Source organism: Chanodichthys erythropterus, chromosome 23 (assembly GCF_024489055.1).
Source record: "Chanodichthys erythropterus isolate Z2021 chromosome 23, ASM2448905v1, whole genome shotgun sequence".
NCBI lineage: Eukaryota > Metazoa > Chordata > Actinopteri > Cypriniformes > Xenocyprididae > Chanodichthys > Chanodichthys erythropterus.
This window is the reverse complement of record NC_090243.1, coordinates 21008943-21030116: the sequence shown is the minus strand read 5'-3', so window position 1 is coordinate 21030116 and position 21174 is coordinate 21008943. Positions and strand designations below refer to the sequence as shown.

At 33.3% G+C, this 21174-nt stretch overlaps 1 protein-coding gene across 2 annotated transcripts in view; it reads left to right on the top strand.

Moving 5' to 3' along the window:
* Positions 1 to 21174, top strand: part of scn5lab (sodium channel, voltage gated, type V-like, alpha b) — a 201226-nt gene that overhangs the window by 99569 nt on the left and 80483 nt on the right. The window contains exons 1-7 of one of the 2 annotated variants that reach the window (XM_067377646.1): positions 723 to 768; positions 858 to 1025; positions 1103 to 1456; positions 6186 to 6294; positions 10651 to 10889; positions 17885 to 18058; positions 18133 to 18489. In XM_067377646.1, the coding sequence (XP_067233747.1) occupies positions 1020 to 1025; positions 1103 to 1456; positions 6186 to 6294; positions 10651 to 10889; positions 17885 to 18058; positions 18133 to 18489 (1239 nt within the window). In that variant the 5' untranslated portion in view covers positions 723 to 768; positions 858 to 1019. Of the gene's footprint in view, positions 1 to 722; positions 769 to 857; positions 1026 to 1102; positions 1457 to 6185; positions 6295 to 10650; positions 10890 to 17884; positions 18059 to 18132; positions 18490 to 21174 lie in introns of those variants that run through there. The other variant, XM_067377647.1, reaches the window with a different exon arrangement.

Here is a 21174-nt window from a genome sequence, read left to right as displayed (position 1 = left end):
ATCAAATCGCAATATATGACAGAATTATTGCAATATAATCTGCAGCCCTATATATCATAAACACTTACTAAATAAAGATAAAATATTTCATCTGTTTACTTTCATGTCATGTGACCATCAACCAACATCAGAGAAACGTAAGCATAAGAATGTTTTTAAATTTTTGTTCTTACTTCATATAAATGTTTTACTTCTATTGCCTGTTTCAGACTACTCAATATTTTCGTCTCTTACGATAGTGTCAGATTATGCAATTTACCAACCTATCATTGCTTGCCATCTTTAATGACATGTGTGATGTCATCGAGAAGGCGGAGATTCCAGAAACAAGGGCGTAAACAAACAATAGCTACTGAAGCCATTGTTTTTTAAAATTACAACCGAAATCAAAAACAGCATTCAATCTTCATCTTTCAGCTAAAATTAAATGATACTAAAACCGCCAGTAGGTGGCGGCAAATTCCTGTGTTAACGAGAGAGTCATTGAATCATTCACTCAAATGATTCATTCAAAATGGCTGATTCATTCAAGGACAAAGCAGAATATCAGAACATTTGTAAACTTGCTGATATTCAGGAAAACCGCACTTTTGCTCATGTGATATTGCTTATAAATAATAAAAATTGCATTTTTATTAATTTTTGTGGCATTTTTGCTCCAAGCTCCCGTTAATTTCCAACCCTGGTTAATCGGGTGAAACATAACAATGGATCGTGCCAAAATCGGGCTGATATTGTGTGGTCTGAAACCGGTTGGCTGACCAAAAAGTGTGTGAATCCCTGATTCAAGCAATAACATACAAGAAATTCTGCTCTATTGTGACTATAGTTACAGCTTTTTGTCCGGTGTCTCTCAGGTTGCTCAGAAAGCACAAGAAACCGAGTCCATCTTGACCGCTGACGTGTCGCCGTTCTCCTCGCAAAGCAAAGGGAATCTGGACCGGAGGAAAAGCTCGAGGCCGCTGTCAGAAGGGACGACAGGAGACGACAAATCAGCAAAGCTTGACACTATAGAGGGGATGAAGGTGGATTTGTAATAACAGTTGACACAAAATTCTATCATTTATTCACAAAAGTCACAAATCTCATCCTTGTTTTCTAGCAAACGCATTCTTTGCTGGTCCGCACTCTCTCCTTGCGGGCCAGACGGGAAAGTCAGGTCAGCATCTTCAACTTCCGGCCGCAGAACAAAGACTCGGAGGTGGATTTCGCCGACGACGAGTTTAGCAATCACGGAGATTCCGATAGTCGCAAAGGTTCACTGGCACTTCCCTGGAGCAGAAGACGGACCAGCGCGCAGAGCACATGCAGTCACAGCTCCCAGTTCTTCTTTCCCAGCCTCAATATCAACGGAAAACTCTTCGTAGCCATGGACCAGAACGGCGTCTCAGGCCAGGGGCCGCTGTCTCCTCTGCAACTGCCCACCTGCACAATGGAGAAGGTCAAAGAGGAAAGCGTAAGTGACTTTATGCTTCTAATCAAATGAGCAGGACTGGTCAAGGTGGAATCCTGGCAATTGGAAACAGCATGATTGATTTGTAATAAAGTACCGCTGCTGGAATCTTCTCCTGTTGAGAAATGAGTCAATCTTGTGAAGGGATGAAAATGAAAAGATAAAAATCACTCAGAAATTGCTAGTTGCTATTTCACAAAAAGTAGAAAGACTAAAACCTTCAAAAAATATTTATTTACAGTGCAATTATTAGAAGTTTGTCTGATACTTCTTTACACATTTCTACATAATTTGTCAGTCGTTTACGCCAATAAATGGTTAATTTATATGATGGTTTTAGATTATAGATTATTGCTATAGTGATTGTTTAATATATTTTCGTTAAAATATTGAAATATATTAAAATGTCTGTAATGCTTTTTGATCAAAAATACAATAAAAAGAGTAAAAATAGTGAAATATTATTACAATTTAAAATAACCGTTTTCTATTATAATATACTTTAAAATATAATTTATTTCTGTGACAAGCTGGATTTTCAGCATCATTACTCCAGTCTTCAGTGTCACATGATCATTCAGAACTCATTCTAATATGCTGATTTGCTGCTCAAGAAACATTTATGATTGTTATCAATGTTGAAAACAGTTATTTTTCTGGAAACGGTGATACATTTTATTTTTTAGGATTGTTTGATGAGCATAAAGTTCAAAAGATCAGCCTTTATTTGAGACAAAAATAATTTGTAACATTATAAAAGTCACTTTTGATCAATTTAATGTGTCCTTGATGAGTAAATCTCAAAGTTTTGAATGGTAATGTACAATATAATAATTAAAAATGCTTCTCCGTTATGATTATCAGAGGCTTAAACAATTAAATAATCAGTTGCTCATAAAAAAAAAAAAAAAAAAAAAAAAAAAAAAAAAGTAAATTTCTATTTATTTCACCCCGAAATGTAAAGAAGAAATGATAAAACTGAGGCTTATAGTTGGGAAGATTTTTTTTTTACATTCTGATGAACAAAAAAATCAAAATTTTATACATTTAAAACATTATTATAGTAATAAGAATTTGGTAAAATATGACTCAGACATTTTTCTTTGAGATTCACTCATCAACATGGTCTAACCCAGGGTTAAAGATGTTAGGTTGAAAAATACTCCTACAACCAAAGACTCCTAGAAAGCACCTCATCTCCTTCAAAGACTAACATTACTGCTGTGTGTGTGTTATTTTCATATAGTCAGTCCTTCTGTAGCTGTCAGTCACATTGATAACATGCATTATGCTCTTGCCTTTTCTGAGCTGATTTTGACGAGTTCCTTTCTTTTATTGGCCGACTGAAAACATGCTGTGTAATGATTAGTGTTATATAACCTCCACCTCTTCTGCTCTTTTTTTCTTGTTGGCAAATGTTCATTTGTCTGCATGTCAAATGGAACAATTCTAATACAAAGACTGAGGTTATTTTAATTTAATAAGTCAGTCAACAGGCAATATAGATTTTGTGTTGTCTAGACATTTTTGCATTATCAGCTATTAAGCCCAATGTAGCGGTAATTTGATGATGTTCACAGTAGTTATCAAGGATATTGCATGGAGGGAATCTGACAAAAAAAATCATATTTCACACTAGAATGTAAATATATAAGTATATATAAGTAAAAATAGGCTGCATTTTTAATGCAAAATCATTTATTTTCTTTTATTTTTTGGGGGGTGAAATGTTTAGTAGCAAGTCGCTGAAGCAGCTCAGATTATGAGAAATTAATGAATATGTTCATATTGAGATCTCATGAGTTTGGACTGCATAACTAATATTGTCAATATTATTGTTATCATAATAAAATAATAACAACAATTATTATTATTAAATTATTGCTATTATCTAATGATTAATTACTTACAATTTTACCAAAATATATAAATATAAAATAAACTGAAATCAATTATATATTTACATATTCACTACCATTCAAAAGTTTGGGGTTGGTACAATTTTTAATGTCTTTGAAAGTCTCACCAAGGCTGCATTTATTTGATCAAAAATACAGTAAAAACTGTAATATTTTGAAATATTGAAAATTTAAATGTTTTAAGTTGGCTCTCACTTTAATCTCATTGCTGTCTAGGTGTAGTAGATCTAGAAAATGTAGATCTTTTTTGATATATTAAAAGGATTTTTCTTTCCTATGTGGAGTGAACGTTCATAATTTTCAGCCTTTTGTATGAAACGGAAGTACAGCGTCATGCCAAGAAATCTGAAATTCTCATAAAGGAGTCTGAAAACTGTCTGGCCTGTGTGTCAGAGGCATGGATACCCTGTTGTCTTGGCGATGTAGTCATGGTTACGTAGCAACAGATGTTGAATAAGAGTTGCGGCGTCTCCTCGCACACACACACACACAGCGGTGTTTCCCACTCGTCTGAACAGCAGGAGTGGGCGTTATGGTGGGCCACGACGAAGCGCTCCTGCGTCATTCCTTTGATTACCTGCGATCAAAAACACATTATATAATCAGAGGGTCATTGTAACAGACAGAAATCATATAATTGACTCAAAGGCCTCATATTAAAACAATTGAATCAGGCTCTTCCAGCAAACGGTTGGAAAACACATGGATAAAAGCGTTTGACAAAAATGATCACATTCCCAAAACACCCATTATCACTTAAGGCATTTTCTGCTCATGGTTAATAGCTGCTTTTATTAGTCTTTTGCTTTGCACAAAACAGAATTGATTTTTAAATGCACGTAATTAATGTGTGTGTTTTTAGCAAAGTCAATATTGCATATAAAATACAGTGTTTGCTGAGCCATATCTAGAGACCATAATATAAGAGAGAATTGAGTGTGGAGCTATCCAGAACACCCTAACAACCACATCATAGTGTCTGGCAACTACCTAGCAACCAACCAGTCATCCTAGCAACCACATAGCAATGTGCTTAAAATCATTCAGAACACTTTGCAACTGCACAGCAATGACCTTGCGATCGCCCACAACACTGTAACAACCACATAACAACACAGAAGCAACCATCTAAACGCCCTAACAACCACACAGTAGTGCCTGACAACCACCTAGCAACCACCCAGTCACCCTGGCAACCACATAGCAATGTGCTCAAAATCATTCATAACAGGTAGCAACTGCACGGCAACGCTAGCAATCTCAATCTCTCACAACACTGTAGCAACCACATAGCAACGCCCTAGCAACCACCCAGACACCCCAGCAACCACACAACTGTCTAAAATCATTCAGAACACTTAGCACTTGCAAAGCAACACCAGAAATGGCCTTAGAACTTAAAATCATTCAGACCACTTAGCAACTCCATAGCAACGGGCATAAAATAATTCAGAAAAGGTAGGGCATAGCAACAATAGCAATCACAGCAATTTTGCAACACCCTAGCAACCACCCAGTCACCCTAGAAACCACGTAGCTGTTTGTCTAAAATCATTAAGAACAATTAGCAGCTGCACAGCAACACTAGCAATCTCAATGGCCCACAACACCGCAGTAACCACATAGCAACACCCTGCCAACCAACCAAGAACTTTAGCAACCGCATTGCAGTGTGCTTAAAACTGTTCAAAACACTTAGCAACTGCAAAACAACACCAGAAATGGTGTTCATTTAAAACTGGTAGCAACTGCGCAGCAAGACTAGCAATGCCCTTGCAATCACAGCAGCATAGCAACACCCTAGCAACCACCCACTCACCCTAGAAACTGCATAGCTGCTTGTCTAAAATGGTTCAGAACACTTAGCAACTGCACAGTGACACTAGCAATGTCCTTGAAATCACCAGCAACACCGTAGCAACCACATAGCAACACCCTAGCAACCACCCAAACAGAACACTTAGCAACTGCACAGCAACTCTAGCAGTGCCGTAGAAATCACAACCAAATAGCTGCTTGTCTAAAATAGTTTAGAATGCTTAGCAACTGCATAACTACACTAGTAGTGCCCTTGGAATCACAACCACATAGCAACACCCTAGCAACCACCCAAACAGAACACTTAGTAACTGCACAGCAACTCTAGCAGTGCCCTAGAAATCACAACCACATAGCTGCTTGTCTAAAATAGTTTAGAATGCTTAGCAACTGCATAACAACACTAGCAGTGCCCTTGGAATCACAACCACATAGCAACACCCTAGCAACCACCCAAACAGAACACTTAGCAACTGCACAGCAACTCTAGCAGTGCCCTAGAAATCACAACCACATAGCTGCTTGTCTAAAATAGTTTAGAATGCTTAGCAACTGCATACCAACACTAGTAGTGCCCTTGGAATCACAACCACATAGCAACACCCTAGCAACTGCACAGCAAAACTAGCAGTGCCCTTGGAATTGCAACCACATAGTAACACCCAGGCAACCAGTAGTCACCCTAGAAACCACGTAGCTGTTTGTCTAAAATCATTGAGAACACTTACACAGCTACACTAGCAATGCCCTTGTAATCACCCACAACATCATTGCAACCACATAGCCACACCCTAGCAACCACCCTTGCAACCTCAAACCAACTATGTTTATTTATTTGTTTTGTAAAACTGCATTGTAATATTACATTTTATATGAAAAACATTGTAGAATAAATATAAGTGAAAGAGAAACCACTGAATTCTACAAGTCTGCTCTTGTTTATTTCATTATGAAGCCATTTATCATTTATGTGAATGGTGTGTTTGGTCTTACAGGGGCACAACTCCACCAATGAGCTGAGCAGCATGCTGTTGCCCCAGCTGCCCCAGGAGGGCCGAGACCGGGCCCTGAGCGCCACCAGCTACATTACTGACGCCATGGAAGGTAAAACACACCGCCTGACAGCTAACAAAAACAAACCAACACCGGTCGCAAACGAGCCGGCGATGAGATATGAGCCCTGATACAACTCCATATGCACATAAAATCCACAATCTTTTTCTGCAAGGTGCATGCGTGCGAGGACAGGAGAAGTGTCTCCATCTGCTCGCGGTTAATATCGTCCCCCGAGACGCCGCTCGCTGTTGTTATTCAGAGGAAAGGTGTAACCCTCCCCACTGCTGCTTCATCATGGCACAGCCAGACTGTGACATCACCTGGGCGGCACAAGAAGCCAGACTCTTCCCTGAGCGTTTCAGCGAATAAATAATCACGTAACAGAATGTCCTCGCAGTTTCAAATCTGTTATGCCCATCAGGAGAGAGTGTTCTACCGCCTGTAGAAGTTTATGTAGAAACAAAAACAAGCGATAAATTAATTTTCCTTGTTTGCGATGTTCCTGCTGCGAAATGTGTAAAGGGACGACAAGGACGATAACTATAATAATAAAGTTTTAATAATCATTCTAATTCTGTGAGAATATGGAAAGTCTGCAACACAGCTGTAATGATAGTGACGCAGAGAAACGATACCATTGGAATCACTTTCAGAGCTGATGAACGATGAAAACATTGACAGCCAATCAGAATCCAGCTGACTTTAACGAGCTCGAGCATTTAAAGCGGCAGGCGACAAAATTACAGCGCACGCTTTTAATACAATACAGAACGATATCACTTTCATTGCGTTTTTTTCCCCAGCTGATTAACGATGAAAACATTTGACAACCAATCAGAATGCACCTGACTTTAACGAGCTTGAGCATTTAAAGCGGAAGGCGAACAAAATTACAGCATGCTCTTTTAATACAATACAGAATGATTTCACTTTCATAGCGATTTTTTCCTGCTGATGTACGATGAAAACATTGACAGCCAATCAGAATGCACCTGACTTTAACGAGCTTGAGCATTTAAAGCGACAGACGACAAAATTGTAATGCATGTTTTTAATAAAATACAGAACGATTTCACTTTCATAGCGATTTTGCCAGTCGATGAACGATGAAAACATTGACAGCCGATCAGAATGCACCTGACTTTAATGAGCTCGAGCATTTAAAGCGGCAGGCGTCAAAATTACAGTGCGCGCTTTTAATACAATACATAACAATATCAATTTCATAGCATTTTTTCCCCCAGCTGATTAACAATGAAAACATTGACAGCCAATCAGAATCCACCCGACTTTAACGAGCTCAAGCATTTAAAGCGACAGATGACAAAATTGCAGCGCGCAATTAGAATAAACAGAATATCACTTTTATCAGCTGATGAACGATGAAAACATTGACAGCCAATCAGAATCCACCTGACTTTAACGAGCTCAAGCATTTAAAGCGCCAGGCGACAAAATTGCAGTGCATGTTTATAATAAACAGAACAATATCGACCATCATCGATGTGGCCACAAATATAGTTATCGCTATAGTTATCATCCTTGATGTGAATGAGTCTTAAACCTGGCTGGAAAAAAAAAAAAAAATAACTATACAAGCCAGCTGATTTATGAATGTTTAGTATAAAGTTGTATTTTGATTTACTTTACAATGTTTCTGAAGGCCCTCAGATAACAAAACTACAGAAATTTGAATTTTTATGTATTAAAACTGGAGGTAAACGCAACTTTTGTTAATTTACGTATCACATGTTTCTTATAAAATTCTTTAGGAGGAATGAAAACAGTTACAGATCTGATCATGGAAGAATTTGATGACTGTAAACTATATATCTTATCAAATCTGAACACAGTTGAGATGTTTTTTCCCCTAAAACTAAAGAAACACTGAGAAACATGAGATTAGGGGGCTCTTTTTATCAGGAAAAACATCAGGATACTTCATCAAAAGTCAATCGGAGACTGTTTTGTATCGTACATATAGTGTGCTCCTGACTAGAGGACACCACCGCTAATGAAATGTCATTTATGAACAAAAATGGCCCATATTTTTCCAGTCTTTTCTGGACTCTTGATTGGTCAGCACAAAAGTTGCTAACAGAAGAAGGCCTGAGCTCACTGGGTCTGAGTTTAGATCTGCTAGCATAAGAAAATGTCAATCCTCATTATCACGCATGTGAAAGCTGACACGGCAGGACAGCAGCAGGCCAAATTTACTGTAATGAGCGTGTTATGTCAGGTGATGCTTACATACGTGTATGATAGATTGCTAGCCACTTACTGATTTATATAAGTATGCTGACACTGGATTAGCCATATTGCAAAAATACTCAGATGCACCCTTTACAAAAAAGTACTGTGGTAATCATGGTTTTCACCATATTTTTATTGTTCAGGGTCTGAATTTTATACTGCACGCAATTTTAATCATTCCAAAATGGAAATTCACATATCTATTTGTTATGACAAAAGGAAATTAATGTACACAAATCAACAAATCAAATCTGTGATTGCTAATAATACATAAACACTAAATAATATTATTAATAAATAAATAAATAAAATGAATCAAATAATTTATTTTGAATTACTTTAAAAATACTTAATAATACTATAATATTTTTTTTTAATAATGTAAATAAATAAATACACTTTTAAACAATTAATTTAATTTAAAATAATTGTAAAATATATATTTTTTAAAAATATATATTTTTATAATTTAAAATAAATAAACTTTTAATCAGTGTATTTATTTTGAATTATTTAAAAAATATTCTTTAAAATAATTATTTATGTTTTATAATTTAAATAAAAAATAAACTTTTAATCAATTAATTTATTTTGAATTACTTTTAATTTTTTTTTAAAATAAGTATTTATGTTTTATAGTTTAAATAAATAAATAAACATTTACTCAATTTATTTTACATTTTTTTTAATTGTATTTATTTTTATAGTTTAAATAAATAAATAAACATTTACTCAATTTATTTTACATTTTTTTTAAATTGTATTTATTTTTATAGTTTAAATAAATAAATACAATTTATTATTTAAAATTATTTTTTTAAAATATTTTTAAAATATTTATTATTTATTATTTATAAATAGTATTTATTATTATTATAATTTAAATAAATAAATAAATACACTTTTAATTAATTTATTTATTTTAAAAATATTTTAAAACTAATTACTTATTTTTTTATAATTTAAATAAATAGTAAAAAAATAATAAATGAATTTATTTTGAATAATTTTTTATAATTTAAATATGTATATATATATATATATATATATATATATATATATATATATATATATATATATATATATATATAATCATAAAAAATAATACATCTCATGATTCAACATTAAAACTCAGAAAAACAGCGTTTCACGTCGTGCTCAGTTTGTTCCTGCTGTGTTAAGGTGACGGTGGTGTGAACTGAAGGTCTGTTTGTTGGTCAGTTTCTCTTGTGGAGGATGAAATAAAGCCTGACAGGTCGACTGCACCCGCTGTGGAGCATCACACCGCCACAGCGCCTCATCGCAGGAGTTACTGGCACATTACTGCCGCAGAGCCAAATCTAGATCCACAAAATGTCCATCTTTGTCTCATTTCTCATTAGAACGCTTACAGGTTCCTCCTAAACACACAACCTCGCTTGTCAAGTGTGATTCAACCTCAGTAGGGTAGAAAAACAACATGCTAACCTTTCATCGTGACCTTTTCATGTGGCGCTACAAGCCATGAGAACTTCAGTGCTGAGCTGTAAATTATGTTTACATTGTCTAACAGTTATTGAATGCAGATTTTTGGCAAAAACACAATCAGAAAGCTAATTAGACAGTAACACGAAACCTCTAATGGTTTATTGCTTTATTTGTGTACTTTTTAAATTGAATTTATTCACACAGGCAGGTAAACAGTCCATTTTTATATTATAGTGCACTTAATGCATTAATATCATGTATAAAATCATTCCAGTCTGACAGAAATCAGTGAAATGAGAGTCTTGGAGAGTCCGTGGAGAACCAATCAGAAACTTTAGATGCCTGTCAATCATTGTGCACTTTCAGGTTTACTGACATTGGATTGGCTGACATGTCTTGGGGGGCGGGGTTTAGGAAAAAGACTGTGTGGTTGATGCACAAAATGGTTGAAGTTAGTAAAATGGCTGAAAAAGCACTTGATTTTAATAAAAGCCAGGATTGTATGTGGTCTGATGCCACAGAAGAACCATTTTAAGTTTCAAAAAAGCATTTACTGCTGTTTTTACACTGATAATACTCAACAGAGTGATCTAAATGGCTTATTAAGAAACATACAGCCACATGTGGCTCTTGATAAGAAGATGAACCTGTAATTTTACTAGTGTGTGTGTCGTTGGCTGACAGAGCTGGAGGAGGCGCAGCAGAAGTGTCACCCGTGCTGGTACGTGTTCGCCCACAAGTACCTGGTGTGGACGTGTTGCCCCGGCTGGCTGAAGGTGAAGGAGTGGATGAAGATCATGGTGATGGATCCCTTTCTGGATCTGGCCATCACTATCTGCATCGTTCTCAACACGCTCTTTATGGCTCTGGAACACTATCCCATGACGGATGAGTTCAACCGGATGCTGTCTGTGGGGAACCTGGTGAGCGTGACTGACTTACTGATAAAACAACGCTGTCTTATTTGTTGTGTTTTATATATAATAATAATTAATAAAATATTTTTTATATAAATAAATAAATAAATATATATATATATATATATATATATATATATATATATATATATATATATATATATATATATTTTTAAAATATATATTTTTAAATATTTAAAAAGTAATTAAAAAATAAATAAATTGATTAAAAGCTTATTTTAATCAATTCATTTAAATTATAAAAATTAGAAATTATTTAAATTATAAAAATAAATAAATAATTATTTAAAAACATTTTTTAACGTCAAAATAAAGTAATTGATCCATTTTATTTATTTATTTAAAATTTAATATATATTTAAATATATATAAATTATTTTTAAAATATATATTTTTAAATATTTAAAAAGTAATTCAAAATAAAGTAATTGATCCATTTTATTTATTTATTTAAATTTAAATAAAATAAATACATATTTTTTTAAAAATATTTTTAAATAATTCAAAATAAATAAATTGATTAAAAGTGTATTTATTTATTTAAATTATAAAAATAAACAACGAATTATTTGAAAAATATTTTTTAAGTAATTTTGAAAAAATAACTGATTAATTTTATTTATTTATTTATTAGTGCTATTATTTAGTATGTGTGTGTGTATATATATATATATATATATATATATATATATACACTGTTCAAAAAATGTTTCACCATTTTTATATTATATTATTAAAATGTTTATATCTATACCTTTATTTAAATGTACACTACCGTTCAAAAGTTTAAAAAAATATTTTAAGTTTTTGAAAGTTTTTGAAGTCTCTTATATGCTCACTAAGGCTGCATTTATTTGATCAAAAATACAGTAAAAAAATATTTTTATAATTTAAAATAACTGTTTTCTATATAAATAAATAGTAAAATGCAATTTTTACTGTCACTTTTGATCAATTTAATGCATTATTAAAGAATAAAAGCATTAATTTCTTTAAAAAACATTTTTTAGAAAAAATTACAGACCCCAAATGGTAGTGTATACATATAAATGATATATTTAAAAATAAATTTATTTTGATCAAATATTAAAAAAATTACTAAATACAATGACTTCTGAAATCAATCTAAATCAGGCTGTTACTGAAAATAAAAAGAGACAAATATAAGCTAAAAACTGTAATATTCTTGCATAAAAATGTCCATTGATATCACCTTTATTTGTAACACTGCTGGAAGGTCACATTTAGCACATTGCATTGTGGGAAACAGCACATTTTAGCACACTATTAGTCTGTATTCTGCAGAACTGGTGACAGCGCGAGGATTAGAGTTTGAGGAGATCATGATGTGCGTTATGGGAGTCACATCAGGACGCTGGGATCGATGCGGCTCTGTCCGCTGAGCTGTACAAGTGTTGAGTTCAGAGGAGCCGCTCGCGTCCGTTAGTTTGTGCTCGACTGACGGCGTTATCGACTCTGTCATCTGTAGATTAAAGTGAAGCGCAGACGCTCACATGTGTGCTTTCAGACAGCAACACCTCACCGACGCCGGCGCTGGACGATGATTGTCCAGCCGTGATGAAGGCTGAAGCTCACGAGAACATGTCCCATAGTTTTACTTCATATATTTCTGCTGCAAAGGCAATTATTTTATTTTTAAATATATATATATATATATATAATTTATTTCAGCTTTATTACTATTAATGAAAATGTATTAGTTTTAGTTGACAATAACAGTGAGTAGAATAAAGATCCATATTACAGTGTCAGAACCCCGACTGCTTAATTTAATATTTAATTTTAATTTTGTTATGTGCTTTGTTAATGTTTAGTAGTTTTTTATTTCTATTTAGCTTTCATTTATTTTTATTTCAATTTTAGTTTGTATTTTAGAACTATACTTTTCGACATTTATATTTATTTATTTTTAGCTTTAATTTATTTTTCAGTTTTAGTTTTAGTAATTTTAGTACTTTATTTTATTTCAGTTAGTTGCCATTTTATTTTATTTTATTTATTGTTTTACTTTAGTTTACTTTAGTTTATTCATGACTGCTAAATTTAATATTTAATTGTATGCTTTTCTTGTTTTGTTTTTTTTTATTCAGCTTTAATTGATTTTTATTTCAGTTGTATTTTTAATAATTTTAGTACTTTAAATTATTTGATGTCAGTTAGTTGCCAGGGCAGCATTTTTAATTGTTCATCAAATATTTATATTTATATTTAATTTAATTTCTTTTTTTTTTTTTCATTTTAAAACTTTATTTTATTTCAGTTAGTTGCCAATGCAGCATTTGTATTTTTCATCTAATATTTTATTTTATTTTATTTTATTTTATTTTATTTTATTTTATTTTATTTTATTTTATTTTATTTTATTTTATTTTATTTTATTTTATTTTATTTTATTATTTTATTCAGCTTTATTTCAAATAATTATTTCAATTATTTTAATAGTTTTAGTTGACAATAACAATAAGTAGAATAAAGATCCATATTGTTTGCAGTATCAAGACCCTGACTGCTAAATTTAATATTTAATTTTAATTTTATGTTTTTTTTTTGTTGTTGTTGTTTTTTTTTTTTGTTTTTTTTTCTATTCAGCTTTAATTGATTTTTATTTCAGTTGTAGTTTTAATAATTTTAGTATTTTAAATTATTTTGTCAGTTCGTTGCCAAGGCAGCATTTATTTTATTTTAATTCAGCTTTTTTCAATTACTGAAATATTTAATTTGAATTCATTTTAATTTTTTAAAAAGGTTTTCTTATTGCTCTCAAAGACATGAGATTTGATCTGTTGTGTCGTCTCATCCCGTGTTGAGGTTGAATGTGAACTGTTGAATGTTTGGCTTACGCAGCATTTGTTGAGCGAGAGAGAGAGAGAGGCAGACAGCCGTGAGTCACGCGCGTGTTAGCGTGTGTTAGCGTGTGTCGCTGCGCTCAGGCCGGAGGTCACAGCGGCTCAGAGTCAGAGGTCACATGTTGTTTGTAATCTGTGTTAGACGGAGGAAGTCCGTGAGCGCTCACAGGTTCATGTAAAGATCAGTCTCAGATTTCTCTCCTAAATAAAGTTAAGATTACAGAGCTGTAAAGTTCAGATCATGTGGAAATGTTTGTATTGACATCTCTGACTTCAGCGAATCTTAGACATCGTTTAGAAATGATGATCTCCATTTAATCTCGTTTAATTTGAGATATTAGAGATTTCATTTCAGTGACTTTTCTTATCTTTCTTAAAAATAAATGTAAAATCTCGTTCATAGTGTAGAATCAGCGTTATTGCGTTGTTGTTTATATACTATTATAGTATTTATTCATATTCTGATTTTTATATTTAATGTTTATATTTATATATTTATTTATATTTTCACATTCATTGTCATGAGCTTTTGTCATATTTAATTTGAATTAATAAATACATTTAATAAATTAAATTAAATGATCATTTCTACATATAATATATCATTTTGTTGTGATTTTGTCATTTTTAGTAGTTTTTTAATACTTCTATTTAGCTTTCATTTATTTTATTTCAGTTTTAGTAGTTTTCATACTTAATTTTATTTCAGCTTTATTTCAGTTTCGGAAAGAAATTTCTATTAGTTTTAGTTAACAAAGACCTCAACTGCTAAATTTTATATTTAATTTTTATTTGATGTGCTTTTGTCATTTTTACTATTTTTTTGTAATATTTCTATTTAGCTTTAATTTTTTTAATTAGTTTTTAGTAATTTTAGTACTTTAAACTAATATTTATATTTGATTTTATTTTAGCTTTATTTCAATTAACACAAACCATATGAAACCACAAATTTAATATTTAATTTTAATTTTGTTATGTGCTTTTGTCATTTTTGTAGTTTTTAAATATTTCTATTTAGCTTTAATTTTTGTAATTTTTAGTTGTAGTAATTTTAGTAATTTTACATTTTTTAAAAATTTTCTACTATTTTTCTATATTTATATTTTATTTTATTTCAGTTAACAAAATGTTTTTTCACAAATGTATTATTTTTTATATTTCTATTTAGCTTTCATTTATTTATTTTTTTGTATTTTTAGTTTTAGTAATTTTAGTACTTTAAACTTATTTTAAGTTTCTAAATTTGCTTCTAATATTTATATTTTGTTTTATTTTAGCTTTATTTCAATTAACAAAAAACATATTACTCCACAAATCTAATATTTAATTTAAATTGTATGTGCTTTTGTCATTTTTGTTAGTTTTTAAATATTTCTATCTAATTTTTAGTTTTAGTAATTTTAGTAATTTTATTTCAGTTAACGAAATAATTTTTTTCACAAATGTATTATTTCATTTAAATTTTATGTGCTTTTGTCATTTTTAGTTTTTTTTGTAATATTTCTATTTAGCTTTGACATACTTTTATTTCAACTTCATTAATTTTATTATTTTTATTTTATGTCAGTTTAATTATTTTTCTTCTATTATCTGTTGTTTTCCGTGTGGAGACCGCGGCTGACCAGCTGAGGCGTTTGATCACATCGTTAGCTGAAGAGGTGTCGACTGTGACGCGATGATGTCATTTCCAGACGTCCGAGCGCATCTGGTCATCGGCGTGTCTGTCACTGTGAACTCGCTCTCAGTTCCTTCGCCCACAGCTTCAGAGATGCCCTCCTGCGTGCGTTCAGTGGGCGACTCTCAGGGATAACGAGCTGTGTGCAGAGTTAATTGCTTCATGGAAATGTTAATGTGCGAACAGCTCCTGCGTGTGAGAGGCTTCGGATCTGAGTCTCCAGTCACATTGGATCTGAGCGCGCGGTGCTTACTTAAGCAGCTGGGAGAGACCGCGGGCACGAGCTGTCAGGGATGTCTGTGGCGGGCGGCACGGCTCCACGGGCATCAGGGCACAGGCTGATGATGAAGATGATGATGATGCATCTGTATGAATCTGTTACCATCTGTAACATCTCATCATCACTGATATGAAAATGACTCACTATAGACTGGAAAAGACGTGGAGTTTGAAAAAAAAAAAAATCACTTCAAGGGTGAATCTCATGTTTTACCCCAAAATTAAAAGAAAGATATAGGAAAGAAAAAAAAAAAGAAATTTGTATATAATATATATTTTATTATAGGAAATCAACTGTTAAGCACTTTCTTATTATACTATATAATAGTACTATTTATTGTGTTTTTAAATTATGCTGATTTTAATAAACAAATACTAATTTGTATTACTGACATTTTTACTGTAATACAATAAAAATACTACATTACAATAAAGATAATTATGAAAAAAATATTAATGTTCAGGTTCAACACAAAAAAAATGTTTATTTGATGTGCATTAATTAATATATAACATTTTATAAATTTTACTATTTTATTTGTTATGAAAAAAAAATAAAAAATAAAAATAAAATATACATACATATATTTTTTTATTATAGGAAATCAACTATTAAGCATTTTCTCCCCCAAATTCTTATTAAAATTCATTATTTTTCATATTATTTTAATTAAAGTATTTATATTACTACATAATAGTACTATGTATTGTGATGTGTTTAAATTATGCTGATTTTAATAAACAAATACAAATTTGTATTACTGACATTTTTACTGTAATACAATAAAAATACTACATTACAATAAAGAGATTTAATGTCCAGGCTCAACACACACACACACACACACACACACACAAAAAAAATGTTTATTTGATGTACATTACATAGTATATAACATTATTTTTATTTACTTTTATTTTATTTTTTATTTTTTTTGGTCGTGTGAAATGTGACCTGAACGTGTTTTCATGAGATTCACTCTCAAAGAGGATGAAGATGTTTTTCCAGATCTCTGTTTATTGTTTAGATGAAAGAGTTAATTATGGGATGTGAGGCAGAACCAGAGACGATCTTCTGGTCTGGTCATCTTCACAGCGTGTGTTTCCCTCAGATGTCCGTGCGACTCGTCCTGTGCGCTTCCTGCTGCCGTGTCACGTATCATAGTCACATCCACACGCGCAGCTCCGAGCTACAAGAAACAGAGCGACTTTTACATAGAAAAAACCCAAAGCAAGCAGCAGGCCTGTCTGAGATACACGTACCTGGTGTCCATGGCAACAAAGAGCAATTTGCCAGCCCACACAGAATATCTCAGGAATCTGCAGGATCGGACCGCCTGTCAATCACAAAGTTCTACACATGCCCCGCCCCCTTGCTTGTTTTATGTATAATATATAATCAACCAATCCAGTGGATGATGCAGGTCACAGCATTTCTTCCATCTGTCTGTGTGTGTGTGTGTGTGTGTGTGTGTGTGTCTATATATATATATATATATATATATATATATATATATATATATATATATATATATATATACATTTATACTAGTGGTCAAATCGATTAATCATGATTAATCGCATCTAACATAAAAGTTTGTAAATATATAATATGTGTGTGTTTTTGTGCAAACATATATATGTTTATAAAATTTGTTGTTATACTGTATATATACATACATACCAACATATATATGTGTGTGTATATATATAATATATATATATAAAAACGTTTATGTTAGATGCAATTAATAATTTTGACAGCTCTAATTTATACATTTATTTATACATTCACACACACACACACACATATATATATATATATATATATATATATATATATATATATATATATATATATATATATATATATATATATATAAACTTATGTTATATGCGATTAATCGCAGTTAATCAATTTGTCAGGACTAATTTATACATTTATGTATACATTCACATGTATATATTTATTTACGTAAAAATGTATGTAAATATAATTATTCTCGTAGCTCAAATAGTTTGATTGGGTTCATTTCACAGAAAATGCATAGCATCGAAATGCAATGCAAGTCTCTTTGGACAAAAGCGTCTTCCAAATGCATAAACGTACATTGTTTGAAGACAAACCAACTTCTTTCATCTCATGTGTTTGTCAGGTGTTCACAGGTATCTTCACAGCTGAGATGGTTCTGAAGATCATCGCTCTGGACCCGTACTATTACTTTCAGCAGGGCTGGAACATCTTCGACAGTCTCATCGTGAGTCTGAGTCTCATGGAGTTGGGTCTGTCCAACGTGGAGGGTCTCTCCGTCCTGCGCTCATTCAGACTGGTAAAACACGCTTCTAACTGACCGACTGGTTTTTGTCGCATTTGCTTGTTCTGACTCTCCACCTTCTCCTCCAGCTGAGAGTCTTCAAGCTGGCGAAGTCATGGCCGACTCTGAACACGCTGATCAAGATCATCGGGAACTCCGTTGGCGCTCTCGGGAATCTGACCCTGGTTCTGGCCATCATCGTCTTCATCTTCGCCGTGGTCGGCATGCAGCTGTTCGGGAAGAACTACGAGTCGTGCGTGTGCAAGATCTCCAAGGACTGTACGCTGCCCCGCTGGCACATGAAGGACTTCTTCCACTCGTTCCTCATCGTGTTTCGGGTCTTGTGCGGAGAGTGGATTGAGACCATGTGGGATTGTATGGAAGTGGCCGGACAGCCGCTCTGCATCCTGGTCTTCATGCTGGTCATGGTTATCGGGAACCTCGTGGTAAGTTCACTTTTAAGGAGGCGTTAATAATCGTGTGTTAATATTGGCTGCTGGTTGAAATGTCTCTCAGCGCTCGTGTCATAATAAACCTGCGTTATTATTGCTGAGGGTCATATTTGCACCGCCTCTGATTAACTCAGACCGTTTACATCATGAACTCTGTTTGAGTCTCGTCCACGCTGATTAAAGTGTGATGTGAGAAATACAAATTGATAAATTAATTAAAATAATTTCTTTTGATTTTGGATGCATACCTGCATAATTAATGGATCTTTTATTTGAAAGACCTGTGATATGTTTTTTTATTTAGGGGACGGTTTTTAATCAAAGTCTTCGTGTGCAATAATTGCCCCGGGAGCGTCTGGGGTGAATTGTCTGGCTCAGTGGCTCATGGGTAATTGATCTCAATAACTCGCTAGTTCCTGCAAAGCCCCAAATGTGAGATGTGAGTGTTTGTGTTTATATCACAGATCCTTTTAAACAGATCATAACATGAGAAATCAAATTTGCATTGATATTTTAACATATAAGAGGTATTTGTACTGTTAAATCATCCTGCAAGTTTTATAGCTTAAAGGGGTGGATTATTATAATTTGACGTTTTTAACTTTAGTTAGTGTGTAATGTTGCTGTTTGATCATAAACAACATCTGCAAAGTTACAACACTCAAAGTTCAATGCAAAGGAGATATTTTATTTTACGGAAATCGCTGTTTAGAGACTATAACGAGATCCTCCCTGGGTTAGTGACATCACAAACCCTAAAATTTAGATAAACCCCGCCCCCTTTGTTGCATGTTCTCGGGGGCGGGGCTTTGTTGGGCTGCTTTAGAGAAGAGGAAGAGTTGTTGTAGTAGAGTGTTGTTGTCATGCCATCATTTTACGCCGGACTGCTTCACAAACGAGGGTCAATTCAACACAAAAGATGAACATGACGGCACATGCTAGTGGATGAGTTGAATCAACATAAATGTATCCACTAACCGTTCAGAAACGTCTAAAAGTTGTAACTTCTTCCTGAGTCTCTCCATCAGTGTCGACTCCGGTTTGAACAATGTAAGGCTGAACACTTTCGTCATTTTGGCTGCGTGAGATTCTCCAGCTTTGTTGTTGTTGAGCTGTTAAAGCTCCGCCCTCTTCTGGAAAGCGGAGCTCATTTGCATTTAAAGGGACACACACAAAAACGGCGTGTTTTTGCTCACACCCAAATAGGGGCAAATTTGACAAGCTATATCCGGAGAAAGACATGGACCAATAGTTATACATTATTGCACCATAGGCCCCGCCCACTGGCATTCAGTCACTTAATGGCTGACATTTGCCTACACTGGATGTGAGCGTCACATCAAACGCAAATAGAAGTCATTATAATGACTGACGCTGTCTACACTGGTACAGTATACAGATGTGTTCATTTTCCGACATACTCCACGCACTTGAGTCAGCTGACAAAAGGACAAATGAAAGAGTGAAAGAACGTTCGCTTTGACTCTGTACAGACTTCAGAAGGATCCCAGCATCAGCAACAAGTGGATGGTTTATTTTAATGGCGTCCCGGATCGCGTTGGAGGATTATGTTTGTTCGGAGCATTTGACTGCAGATTGTTTTGTAAATGAGGCACTGGATTAGACATATGTATGTAATGGAGAGTTTGCAAAGAAACTTTTGTCGTGAAATAGCGAGTGGGCGTTGATACGTTTTACTATGCAATGATGTTAGCCAATCATAACAGTGGCATTTACTGACAAGCCTTAAAAGAGCCGCATCTTAAAAACTGATAATTTTAGACAGAGGCTCAGAATGAAGGTTGAAAATAATTGTTTTTCTGCAAATATGTTTTTTTTGTGTGTGTGTGTGTGCAAAAAAAACTTGAGGAACATACAGTACCATGCCATAACCCCTTTAAAGCTGTAATGTGTGATTTCAGCGCTACTAGTGGAACCAAATGGAACTGCAAAAATTATTGTCTCCAAAAAGTTTTCCAGCATTCAATTGAGTTCAGTTAGACATTTTTGAAAGAAGTCTTTTCTGCTCACCAAGGGTGCATTTATTTTTTCAAAATACAGTAAAATTTTTTAAAAGTTTTAACAATTTAAATCAGCTGTTTTCTATGTGAATATATAATAAAATATAATTTATTCCAGTGATCAAAGCTGAATTTTCAGCATCATTACTCCAGTCTTCAGTGTCGCATGATCCTTCAGAAATCATTCTAATATGCTGATTTCCTGCTCAAGAAACATTTATGATTATTATCAATGTTGAAAACAGTTCATAAATTTGTGAAAAACCGTAATACATTTTTATTTTCAGGATTTAATGATGAATAGAAGGTTCAAAAGGACAGAATTTATTTGAAATACAAATCTTTTGTAACATAAATGTCTTTACTGTCACTTTTGATCAGTTGAATGCATCCTTGCTGAATCAGAGTACTAAAAAACAAATCTTACTGAGATTTTCATTCTGCAGGTTTTCTCCCACAGAAAATATGCTAAATATCACCCCTGAGTTCAGTATGCAATGCAAACCCTGCGAGAGTTTCTCCATCTAGAGTCTAGACACTGTGCAGTACTGTAAAATAAGTGTGCAGATTGCATCTGGGCCTGTTTATAAGATATTGATATTACATAACAGAGGGTTCGGTACAGATGGAAGCAAATGCAGACCGTTTCACCAGAGCG